The sequence below is a fragment of the Pteropus vampyrus genome, unplaced genomic scaffold, assembly GCF_000151845.1.
Source record: "Pteropus vampyrus isolate Shadow unplaced genomic scaffold, Pvam_2.0 Scaffold580, whole genome shotgun sequence".
Taxonomy (NCBI): Eukaryota; Metazoa; Chordata; class Mammalia; order Chiroptera; family Pteropodidae; genus Pteropus; species Pteropus vampyrus.
The window spans coordinates 20034-33661 of record NW_011889361.1 but is presented as its reverse complement, the minus strand read 5'-3'; the positions used below and the strand labels follow the sequence as shown (position 1 = coordinate 33661).

The 13628-nt window shown below is 37.1% G+C and overlaps 1 protein-coding gene across 1 annotated transcript in view; it reads right to left on the bottom strand.

Annotated features, from left to right (window-relative positions):
- CTTNBP2 (cortactin binding protein 2) overlaps positions 1-13628 on the bottom strand; it is an 87287-nt gene that overhangs the window by 69752 nt on the left and 3907 nt on the right. The window contains exon 2 of the mRNA XM_023525606.1: positions 3398-5054. Coding sequence (XP_023381374.1) covers positions 3398-5054 — 1657 coding nt within the window. The remainder of the gene's footprint in view (positions 1-3397; positions 5055-13628) is intronic.

Sequence of the window (13628 nt, the reverse complement as noted above, 5' to 3'; positions counted from 1 at the left end):
ATGATAAAAATGATATTTAGTTGACTGGTTAAGCAATGTTAAGTAATGACAGAATAGACCTGCAGTCACACAGCTTCTTTAATGATGTTAGAAAAAGGTCATTCAGCTCTGAAGTGTCATATGCAAACAGTAAAGGTGAGCGTCTCACAGAATGTGCAGTGATGAAGGGAACAGATAGAACGTGCATGGCAGAAGGAAGAGTTGAGAACAGCTTCTGGCATCAGCTTCAGAGTGTGGAGAAGGTTAATGTCATAGCTCAGATCGGTCTCATTTTCTGATTTAGCTTTTAAGCCAATCATACATGGAGAATAATTTTTAAAATATATGTTTAAATACAGAAAAAAGTCTGAACCAAATTAAGTAAAATGTATCAAAAAAAAAATCAGAAAAAATTTCCAAGGGTATGGAAAATCAGTTGCCTGGGGTGATTTCTGGTTTAGGCTTCAATTCTTCTAACAACAAAAATGTGTTCATTTGACAAGTTTAAGAGGAACAAGAAAATCTAATTTATTTAGAATTGTAAATGTTATTTAAAAATTTAGCATTTGGCCATAAAAACTGCTAAAAGGCAGTAATTTACAACACAATTCATTTAAATAGTATCTTTTGTCACTGCGATCTTCTCAGTGCTTTATAATTGTTTATCATAATATAAACAGACATAGAAACACAGAATTTTAGAGTTTGCAAGATCATGAGATCTAGTGGTTCTCCAAGGAATGAGATGTAGTGAACTGTTGTTTGAGAAATTCAAGGGGCAAGTTTAATAGATCTTTTTGTTTTGGAACTATTGTTACTTTTTTGGTTCAATGTTTTCATTTTTAGCTAGAAAAGCTACTGGCTCAGAGAGGATCTGCTCTTTAAGATGATACCTACATAAGAGCAGGAATGGGCTAATCCTACCTCTTACACTCAGTCTAGTGCTCTTTTCATCACTGAAACTGGAACAGACATCCACCAGAAATTTGTCAGACGTGCTCTGTCCCCATGCCCTGCATTTATCAACCACAATGGCATTAGTGGCTGTTTAAATTAATATCCCTCGATGAGTTTATAATCTGGAGAGGCACAAGCTCACCCAGGCACAGATAGGTTAAAAAGCAGGATGGAGAGAGCGCTGGTGCTTCTTAGTTGCAATGGGCATGGCAGCAAAGATAGAGCGAATCTAAACGGAAAACAGAGTTGAAATCCTGTATCTTGTTCGGAAGGTTTAGGTTGACCTCCATTCAAATTGTAACTCATACGCAACTAGTAACATTTCCATTTGCTGAACAGACTGGATGCTCAATAAATTCTTGCTGAATGACTAATGACCTCCATTGCCTCAATTTCCCCCTAATAAGTCACTTCTTCTAATCAAATGACATAAGAAACCTGTTACTCCACCAAAAGTAATCCTGCAGTTCTAAGACTATTTTGGGCAAATTATAAAACCAGAGAACAGAAAATGAAGAACCAGTTTCATATATCTTCAGTGGCTGCTCTCTCTTTGGTTCAACTATTTATTATATTTGCTCTCTAGACATAAGCCAAGGGCATTTTTCAGATGGCTCCTTTATCCACAATTCCACTGTACCCTAAGCAGGTCATTCTGGTGATTATAAAGCAGACTACGAATTCTCTGTCTTTAGAGGTTAACTTAAAATCCTGCAGACAAATGTTCCTCAGTCATGGATCCTGGTTTTAAAGGTACAAAGTGAAAATGGCTTTGTATTTTTTTAAAAACTCATGAAATTTACATATCTCAGAAAGTGTTTTCTTACAGTCTGTGCGTTTATGCCAACAACACGCCACAGCTCCAAACACTGTTGAAACTTGTTTATGACTGCTTTATGACCATGCGGCACGTTTTCTGATTCTCTTGAATGATAGCAAAATTTCGTCCCTTTAGGGTGGATTTAACTTGTGGGAAACAACCAACATTTTAGGCCAAGAGAAGGGCTCTCCAACTCGGTAATACCATTTTGGATTAAAAATATGGAATGCTGAACGCCCAATAAAGACATCATAAAATAATACTAAAGTCAATGAAGCAAATCTTCACGAATGCTTTAAGCAACGATATCATCGAAGTAGTAATATCACCTCTATTTATTCATTACTCACGCTGCTCTAAGCTCAATACTATGCTCTCTGCACATGTTATGATAACAAATCCTAGCGGCCACTCTCCCCCATATTAGTAGCATAAGTTCCACATTAAGAATGAGAAAACTTGCTCAATTCAAGAAAACTCATCCAAAACAGACAGCTATAAAAGGCAGATCCTAGATTCTAACACAGATCTGACTGACATCAAAGTCTGTGCTATTTCCATTTTCCGATTTTGCCTCTCAAAGAGCTTAATTTCAAGCTTACAATTAGACGAATAAGTCTTGGTGTTCTGTTCTCATTAACCGATATCGAGTAGAGCGCTGTTTTCCTTATTCCCACTCTTCTCCCTAAATTTTAAATAAAACACTACTCGAATCTTCCTTTAATTTTTAAAGTTCCCTCTCATTAGAACCAATAGTCTCTGCTAAAAACTAAGATCCTGTAGTAGGAGTTGCCTCATCAAAGTTTCAATAGAACTATGGCAATGTAACAGTATCTTAGAGCCTCATTTACTCAGTGAAGAACTAATTTAGTCATGTCAATAAAAAGCAATGCTTCCTCAAGCCTTGTGTAACAAAAAGGAAAAATCCCAATCTTTTAGACTTTTTTGTTCGAGAGTCCCAGACTCAGTGACACATTCTCTAATACAGCCCACATGCTGTCCATCTGTGCTTTCAAGTGTTGGAAGATGATAGCTATAAATAAGAGTAAACTGCTTTTGAAATAAACTACCCTTGAAACAGAGATCTGTAAAAATACACACTATTTTTGAGATTAAAAAAGTTAATACCAAACTGATAATATAACTTAGGACATACCAACTACAGAACAGCTCTAATCAATTTAATAATCCAAGGTAGTCTGTAGTGTTAATAGGGCCTGAAGGAATTGTTTTTATGTCATCTTAGACAGGACAGAACTGAACACACACTGCCTGGTGATGACCAACTGGTATTGGAGTCTTGTGAGATGAATATTTAGTAATAAGGAAGTCTTTCCTCCCGTGGAAATGCTTTCGTCTCTCTAAATTAATGGTCTCTATGTACTCCGAACCACTATTTTCAGGTTATTTTAAAAGAAGAAAGCACTTAGCATAACAAAACTGCAATTCATATAGCAAGATGAATCACCATACCCTGGAGCCTTTAAAGAAAAATATTAAAAAAAAAAAAAAAAAAGAGGAAAGAAATAGAAAAAAAATTATCAAATTTAAAAAAGTTTCAAGGAAATGTGAAGAAAATTAAGGCAAGTGAGAAGACAGGCCACATTCTTTAAAAAGGGTAGAATATTACAATCCCTTTACCTGATGCTGTTACCAGGAGGCTGTCTGAGGCACCTGCTCTACAGGATGAGGCACTAACAGGGTTTATGGAAGAGCAAAAGGCAATGGTGGTGGGAATGACAAGGGAACGTTCTGAACATGCAGGTTGGTTCAGTCCAGAGGTTTCAGCAGGCCAGGCACCCACCTGAGATGTGGCCAGGGCTGAAACGGCACAGCCTGCCGGTGCCACAGTTAAATCTATGGATGGTTTTGGTGGCAGTTGAGGGGAGGATGATTTAGGGAGATTCTCCTCATTTATGACCCTGTTCCCTTGGGGCAAACCGGAAGGCGGCGAAGCCACAGTTTTGTTATCCGCTTTGGCCCCCACACTGGAGGCCCTGCTGCCATCCATCATAACCTTGAGTTGGGGGTGGGGTGGAGAAGGAGCTTGGGAGAGCCCTGGCTTTTTTGGAGGGATAGGAGGAGGGTTTCCTCTGTCAACTCGTGCTACACCGGGAGTCTTTAAGCTGCTCCGACCGACTGGAGGGTAGGTGCCAACGTCCCCCGTTGGGGACACTCCAGGCCTTGGGGGTGCTCCCGTTTGAGGGCCTGTAAATCTTGACAGTGCTTGGGTCACAGTATTCCGAGCTAACTGTTTGGCCACTAGGTTGTCGCGACTTGTAGGAGAGACGTCTCTTGATGGAGGACTTTGGGTAGTATTTCCATTTTGGTCTGGGTCATTAGTATTGCCCTGGAATCTAAATCTGGCTGCTTGGATCCGCGGGTTTAGACTCGGATGCAGAGATGCATTGGCACATGGTGAATGTAAATTGTGCACAGGTGGAGCATGCGAGTAGCTCTGGGGAGCTATGCCTGGTGTCTGCACGGCGGGAGGGGCAGCGTTGTTGGGAAGTGGGGGTGTGCTACTTGTTAAATCCGGTGTTGAGCCAGTGCTCGGTCCATTTTCCTCAATTCTGTTTGTACTTGGAGGTGTAACGGCGAGCACAGAGGAGACAATCAAGTCACCATGGGAAGCCTGCCTGTCAATACCCGGTCTGACCAAGGCCGCATTGGTACACACATTCCCTTTCACATTTGCAGAAACTAGGGGGCTCCCTGCAGAAGGCTTTATAGGCACAGTCAAAGGCAACTTCTTCACGTGGTCAGCGCTTTCCATCACTAGGTCTGTCTGGCAAGCAACAGATCTTGTCGCAGTTCCTTCTGTTCCCACAGATATGGAGGCCAAACGCCTATCTTTTGTCTTCCGGGGGAGAGAGAGGCTTGGTTTGCTGTCACTTCCCCTTTTCAGTTGCTCAATCATTTTCCTCATCTTGTCTATCTCCTCTTTGAGGTCAGTGGTATGTGCTTCTTCTCGGTGCAGCTTGGCACGGAGTTGTTCCCGTTCAGTGTCAAACTCAGAGAGCTGTTTTTCCATCTGAGCTTCCATTTCCGTGCTTCTTCGTTTCTCAGTGGAGAGTTCCTCTTCTAATGCACTCGTCTTTTTCTTTTCCTCATCCAGTTTGGCCATTACCTCTTCTAGCTTCTGGGCCTCCTCTATGACTTTGCCCGAGAGCTGCTTGCACTCCTTGACCAGCATCAGGACCACGTGCTTGTTCTTGCCACGCTCTTCCTCCAGGCGGGAGGCCAGCTTCTTGTGCTCTTGCTCCAGGGCTTGTAGCTGAAGCTTTTCCATCTCCAACTGAAAGAAATTCACAGGACAGCCCTATTAATATGCAAATAATTCTTTTAGCCAAAAAAGTGCTTCTTAGGAGATTTTTAAATTAATTTGCTAACAATTACATGGTTTAAGTTAGCTAAAATTGCAAAATGTGTTGTGATAATATTTTAGACTCATTAAAATGAGAAAATAGATGCAAATGGTTTTATGAAAAACATCATAAAACCAAGTTACATTGATACAGAATTTTTTTAAATCTATTAAAGTTAACTATAGCAAAGGAGAACAGTAATCTCATGCTTCGAATCACAGCACACAATTCAGAAAGTTCTATTTTTGTAAAAATAGAGGTCTGTAAAAGAACTGATATTTTTAAGGCTTAATGCTTTAAAATTATCAACTAATCTTTGGGGTACAGCATAATGAAAGTGCCAGTGAATAGCAGACTTCAGTTAAATTCTATGCTCCTATGTTTGCTAATTGTATAACTTAGCTTTTTTTTTTTTTAACTTCGAGCTTCTTACAATGAATTGCTGTAGAAATCATAAAATTATATGTGCAAGTTCTATGAAAACGATAAAGAGTCAAAGAAATACCTTATCAGAACTATAACCAATGTCAGTTGGTTATAACCCAAAGTCTGACCTCATCTCCTACTTCAGTCTCAGTTGCGCACATCGCTCCCAGTATGTTGGCCTCCCTGGAGTTTCTTGAACATTCTTTGAACACAGTCCTGCCTCAAGGTCTCTGACTTTGCTGTTCACTCTGCCTAGAATTCCACCACACACCTTCACGTAGGGCTCGTGCGCTAAGCAGTGATCAAGAGAAGAGAATGGCTCACTGAACACTGAGGAGTCAGGAGTACTCTCTATACTGTGGGTGCTTCCTTCTTTGAAGACATTGTTGAATAGCACTTCAATGGGTCCTATAAGTAGGTGACCAGTGCTTGGTCCATTTTCCTCAATTCTCTTCATACTTGGGGTGGGACAGCGGGCAAAGAGGAGCCAATCAAGTCACCATGAGAAGCCTGCCTGTCAATACCTGGTCTGACCAAGGAGGCATTGGTACACACATTCCCTTTTGCATCTGCAGAAACTAGGGGGCTCCCTGTGGAAGACTTTACAGGCACAGACAAAAGCAACAAAGGAATACAGATAATTCCCCAAGAATAAGTAGAGTCAATTGTTCATAAACATACATTCTATTCTACTATAAAAAATTTGTGGGGTGACTTCATAAGAAGATTAAGTGAGATCTGGGGAACAATAGTGCTGTCATACGCTATATTTATATGTATATTTTATTTATCTGGGTAACTCACAGAAAATTTAACTCATTAATAGTTAAAGCACATTTAACTCTTCTAAATGCATCAAATACGTTGCTGTAGAAGGCATATGCAAAATTAAATTAAGAAAATTTTAATTATATTTTGTATTAGCATCTCAATTCTTATAGTAATGTAGGAAAAAGCAAAAACTAGGACAATTTTCAGTTTATTTTAAAAATATAAGTTGTATAATTTACCTCTCAAGGTAGAAAAAAGATGCTTGTAGAACTTTGAAGGGCTACCTTTACTTCACAAAACTAGAGATCAAGTCAGTGATTTCCCCGATGTTATCGAGTTAATCAGTGTCAGAATCATGACACTGTTCACTCTGCCTAGAATTCCACTACACACAGACTCAGGTTCCACTTGTCTCAAGCTTTTCTCACCACATCATACATCCTGTCCATAGTATTTCTTCACTATGGGTCATCATACTTTATTTATTTTTGAAATAATAACTTTCATCTTACACTTCAGAATCAAACTGAAGACAGACTTCCAGCAGGAGAACAATCCAACTAATCTCAGATATTTATACAGAAAACTGTACTATAAAAGCACCCATAATTCTATTGTATCTCTGTCCTTCCATCACTCATGCCTTGTAAATCCCATTTCAGACTAACATGAGTCTTTTTAATCTCACCACAGATAGCAGAGCACAGAGGAAACCACATAATTGATATACTTACAAACACATGGCTTCAACTTTAATTGAGCTCTGAGCCCCAATCATCGATCACTCTACTTTTGTTTAGCTTCCTCTACAATTTACTTGAGAGGATATTTAAACCTCTGCCACTCTCCACAAAACTTCACCCAGTGACCACTCAACTGACCCTCAGTCTATCCTAATAGACTCTTTTAACAATACAGACTCACTCCTACATCCTGTCTCCTGTGTTAAGCTTTTTTATAACCACACCACTCCATATGTCCTTCCCATCACTCTAAGGGAGGAAGGTTTCCATCTGTTGAAAGTCAGACTTTCTTTAGCAATTAACTTCATTTTCTCCTGTCACTTCTGAGACTTGCTCCATTACTTATTGCAGTGCTCTTCATAATATTAAACATCTCCCTCACTACCAGCTCCTTCCCATCAGTATAGAAACAGACTTCCAGACTTTAAAAATTAATTTTTATATTAAAAAAAAAAACCTTTGATCATTCTGGCTCAGAGACATTCTGGCTCGAAAAAGAGATGTAGTACTAAGTTCTGATCCTAAACCTGTGTGACTTTGGTAAGTTCTCTCTCTAAAGATCAGTTCTGTTTGATACCCTAATTGCACAATAAAGCAATAATAATGATTACTCTATAGAATTAAATGAGGCAATATATGCAAAGCATGCACTGTTGTGCCTGGCACTAAAAAAATGTTTGTTTCTAATTTATAATATAATAACTATCTGTGCTATTTAAAAATGTGTCACTTTTTCACAATGTTTTTCCTCTGAAGACATATTCATAGGCAAACTAAGATCTGGAGAATTGGCCACAATAAACATATAGACGTGTATTTTTATAACTTATATAGCAGTTATAATTCAACAGTTACAAAGTATATCAGAGAAAGTTCCACTACCAGTAATGGTGAAATAACTTCTATTACATTATTTCCCCTGCAGATAATAATTATAAACCCTTAAAAATAGAAAGGTTTTTTTGAAGGCTCTGGAGAACAATAAAAGTGGCAGAAATAAGAGAGAGTGTACCCCACCATTATAAAGGAGCCAATAGCATTGGATGAGATTTGTCCTTGCATAGCTTTTCAATTGAGGGCAACTCTCTGTCCTGAAAGCCCTAGCAGCAGGAGCTCAAGCATGCAGTACCTCTTATACTAGCTTAAGGAGTTAGTGCATGGACCTACGGCTGCCAAAATTAACCCCACCAGCATCTTTGGTTGACTCTTGAATTACATATTCATGGAGGAGACTCCATGCTGAATGACAGAGGTGGATGCTGAATGGCTAAGAGAAGTGAGCACATATTTAAGCTATTGACAACTCTAAGGAAACAGGGTGTGAAATATGAATCCAGCCAGGTTAACTGCTTACTAGAACAAAATACATTCAGAAGATAAAAGTTTAGGGTCTCTGTACCATATCATTCATAATGTCTGGTACACAATAAAAAATTACGAAACATACAAAAAACGTTTAAAAGTGATCCACTGTCAAGAGAAATGTGCTCAAATATAAACTAGATCCAAGATGATACATATTGGAATTGGCAGACAAGGACCTTAAAGCAGCCGTTTTCAAAGAAAATATGGTCACAATGATTGAACAAAAAAGGAATCTTGGCATAGAAATGGAAACTAGAAAAAAAGAATCAAATGGAAAATCTAGAACTAAAAAGAATATCTAAAATGAAAATAAAAGTTCATTGCATGGGCTTAACAGATTTTAGAGAGTAGAATAAAAATAACAATGAATTTGAAAATAGAGCAAAAGGAAGTATCCGATTTGAGAAACAGAAAAAAAAATTGACAAGTAAACAGCACCTCAGTGACCTGTTAGAATGTAAATATAAAGTGGTTTAAATTCCATGAAAGTGGAATTTCAAAAATAGAAAAGAGAAAATGAGGAAGAAAACTATATTTAAAAAAAAAAAAAGGCCAAAAGCTTATAAATTTGGTAAAAACAAACAAGCTTAATAAATCCAGGAAGCTAAGCAATCCCAAAGCAGGATAAATATAAAGAAAATCATACCTAGGCACATCATAGTAAAACTGCTAAAAACAAAGATAAGAAAAAATTGTGCAAACAGCCTGAGGAAAAAATATATACGTTACATACAGAGAAATTACAATATAAATAATGGCTGATTTATTTATTATCTCATCTAAATATATATCTAAAATATATGAAGCAAAACCTGACAGAAAAAAAGAGAGAAATACAACTCTATGATAACAACGATCTTTCTACTAAAAAAATCTAGGTTAAAAATCAGCAAGAATATAGATCTTAAAAACACTGTGAAAACCCCATGGCCTAGTTAACATTATGGAACAGAATAGTCCAAGACTACAGAAGACGCACTTGCTGAGCTATTAAGATTACAAAAGACTAAAATCTTACAGAATATGTTCTCTGACCACAGTAGAAATTATAAATAAATCATAATAAAGTATTAAGAACACCCCAAAATTCAAAAATAAAATAATCTACTTCTAAATAGTACAAAGGTTTAAGAAATCACAAAGGAAATTAGAATATATTTTGGGCTAACTAAAAATAAAAACACAACATACCAAAATTTGTGGGATGCAGTGAAAGAAGAATACTTAGAGATAGCTAAAGCAGAAGGCAGAGAGAAACTGATATCTTTAATTGTTCACATTAGAAGAGTTACCTCAAATCAATCATCTAAGTTTCACCTTAAGAAGCTAGGAAAAGTTAAGCAAATTAAATACAAAGTAAGTAGAAGGAAAGAAATAACAAAGGTAAAAAAAATCAACAACATTGAAGAGACAAATGATAGAAAAATTAACAAAGCCCCAAATTGTTTTTCATCTAATAGATTAATATTGTTAAATTTAGAAAAAACAAGAAATAAAGAAAAACACAAATTATCACTAGAGAATGAATATAAAAAGAACAATAATGAATAATTTTGTGCCAATAAATTCAATAAATCAAATTCCTCTGAAACACATAGCCTTCAGAATTGATATAAAATGGCATAGAAAATGGAATGGCTTTATATCTCTTAAATAAATTAAATCACAAATAAAAACTTTCTCTCAACGAGAACTCCTAGATCATATGGCTTTACTAGGGACTTCTATCAAACATTAAAGAAATAATGCCAAACTTATACATACCCTTTTACTTTATGAACTTAGAATTACCTTCACTCAAAACAGTCAAGTATTTTTTTAATTTACAGAAAAATTACCACTTATGAACACAGACACAAAATTCCTTAGCAAAATATAGGCAAACTGAATCCAGCAATATATAAAGAGTAATAAAAGATGACCCAATGAAGTTTACCGGAGTAATCCAAGCTGCTTTAACACTTAAAATCATATTAAAAGAAAAAAGAGACAAATCATTACTACATCAATAGATGTATATAAACGATTTTACAAAATCCAAAGCCCACTCATAAGAACCTCTCAACAAATAGAATGAAATCTCAAAGAGATAAAGGGCATCAATAAAGAAGCACAGCTAACATCATACTTAATGGTGAAATAGACTGTTTTCTTCCTAAGAAAAGGAAAAGGTACTGAAGTCTGCTCTCATTACTTCTATTCAACATTGTACTGGAGGTTCCAGTCAGTGCAATGATGCGGGGAGGGGGAGGAAAGAAGGCAGGCAGGCAGCCAAACTGGAAAGGAAGAAGTAAAATGGGCTCTATTCACAGGTAACATGTTTACCTACGAAATCATATATAGTATACAAAACGATTGCTAAAACTAATATAAGCATATTTAGCAAGATCACAGGACACAATGTCAACATACAAAAATCAATTGAATACCTGTATACTAACAGCAAACATTTGGAAACAGTTTAAAAACGATGTGATTTACGACAGCATCAAAAACACGAATAGGAATAAACCCAATGAAAGACATTTAAACCACAACACTGAAAACATCATGCTAAAAGAAATTATAAAGACTTTGAAAAATGGATAAATATACGATGATTGTGGGTTGGAAGGCTCAATTTTGTTTAAATGTCAATTCTCAACAAATTAGTCTACAGAGTCAATAGAATTTCAACTCCTGCCAACTTTTGGAGAAACCAACAAACTGATTTTAAATTTTTACAAAAATTAAAAGTATCTAGAATAGCCAAAACAATTTGTTACAGAAAAATACAGTTGAAAGACTTATAGCTCCTACATGCAAGGCTTATTATTTACCTAGAATCATCATTTACCTGAAGTTCTAGTATACGAGTAAGACTAATCCATGACGAAAATCAGAAGACTGTTCAGTGGTTGCTTTAATTGGAAGAGGGATTTGTTGGAGAGGCCTTCCATGAGACCTGTGATGGACATATTTTCTGTTTCTTGTAAGGAGTACCAACTACACAACTGTATGCATTTTTTAAAACTCATCAATTTGTACATGAAGATGTGTAAATTTCACTTCATGTAAATGTTTTCTTAAAGAACTATAAACAATAGTGAATTAGAGGTTTGTATGTTTGCTTTTTACAGAGGTATGGATTAGCAAGTCTGAAAATATTCTCTGTATGTTCTAGGCTTGAGTAAATGAGTAAATATACTGAAGAATAATGGAGCCAGCCTTCTCACTGTTGGAGAAGTTAGTTCTAAAGAGAGAGAGGACAAGAATATACCCTATGGTTTTGGATTAGAATCAGAGGTGTCAAAACATTATGAACTCATTGTTTGATATAGAGACATATAGATAAAATATGGATATAGTTGTGTACATAAAAATATATATGAATATGATAAATATACATAATTTCCTAGCTCTAGATTTGTTTCTATGCTCCATTTTCCATTAAAAAGGAAACTAGTGTCTCTGAGAGTAATAACTAATTCCAGGAGTTGGTATAGGGAAAAATATAAGATGAGCGTGGCATACCTTGCCGGAAAGTAAGGAAGTGCTCAAAGAATGATGGGAACTTATAAGAGGAGCCAACTTAAAAAAGCTCTCACTTGCCCAATCTGGGACAATTCTGAGAGGTGATCCAGGGCCTGTGGACCTGATGGGTAGAGGTAGGTATAAAGACACTGAACTCGACCACATACTACAATTGAAAGAAATCACAGCCTCCTATATACATAGATTATTGAATTCCAGTTGACTTTTTATATTATTATCCAATTTATTTTACTTACAACCACTTCCAAGTAGTGGCTGAGGAGGAATTTTGCACAGAGAGTATCACCAAACTATTTTGCAAAAAGCACTGGATTGTGTGGAAGAGCTTAAAACTAACACAGCTTCACTGGGGAAGTGGGTGGTTGCTCCAAGAATAGCACCCAGACTGGGAGCCATGAATGGAAAGGCACGAAACAACTGTTTTTACAGAATGAAAGAGAAGACTATGTATGTGGGAGCAGAGGAGCAATGCAAGGGCGATTAGTTCTAATTCAATGTGGAAAATAGAGAAAAGTAATTTTGGTCACTTGTAAAATGAGAAAGCAGAGTGCATGTCTGTCACAACCACACAACTCTTATGACATTTAACTATATTCATTATTGCTTCCCTTTATAACACTCACTGCTTCCTTGTCCTTTACCTGGACACCCCCACCCACCTGCCCAATACTGGTAAACAAATATATAACAATAAAATATATTAAAATGTTTTTTTTTCTTTATAGAGGCTGACGCTACCAGTTTGGGCTCTGCAGCTGTCATCTGTCTTTTCCTCTTGGTCTAGAGTTTCAAGAAAGGGAAGTCAAGACATGGATAAGGAAAACTGCCCTCTGCTCTAAATCTCTGACACAGACCTCACTGTCTAGTTCTCCTTAACACTCACTCTGCAATCCTTCTGGGGAGTCAAAATGCATGTTGAAATGTAACAATGAATTATACAAAAAGACTGAGGAATGAGCTAAAAATAATCATTTGTGTACAAAATGTCCTACTCTTCCTAAAAATGTTGTTTTAGATGGTTCTCTACCATGTTATCCTTGAATGAGTCTAGAAAGCAGCTAAAATTATACTTATGTTAAAAAGGAACCATCATATAATGTAGAGCACTGATAACAAATAGCAGAACAGTACAATCAGCTATGATAGGAATAAAAAAGCATACAAAATAAATTAAACAAAACAAATTTCATTGTTCTTTTCTGGCATCTTTGTTATTTCTTTGGTTGTCTAGCACCTGAAACTCCGTGTTAGACTTCTCCACTTTGTGGTTCTCCCCTAGAGAAGAGAAATACGTCCAGCAGTAGCTTTCCCGGTCTTCCCTGTAGCCGAGGGGAGGGTGTGGGGCCAAAGCTTGGCCAATCAAGTGCACCTGCTCTTAGGCTCAAACTAGGAAATGAGGGGTCCAAAGAAGCAGGGCCAGGAGAGGCACTCCAGACCCAGAGCAGCAATGACAGTGGTACTGTCTGGTGTTAGCAAGCTGCCGTATCCAGCTCTCATGAGCAGAAGCATCACCCACTGCAGACTTGATCTACAGTGAGCATTTGTCAGTGATGTCAGCTAGTAAGAGCTAGTTCTCTGGCTGTCCCAGCCATGCTCTACCTGCTGTAAACCAACCAATAAATGCCTTTTCTGCTTAACTCCATGAATATTTGCTTCACTTCCTCA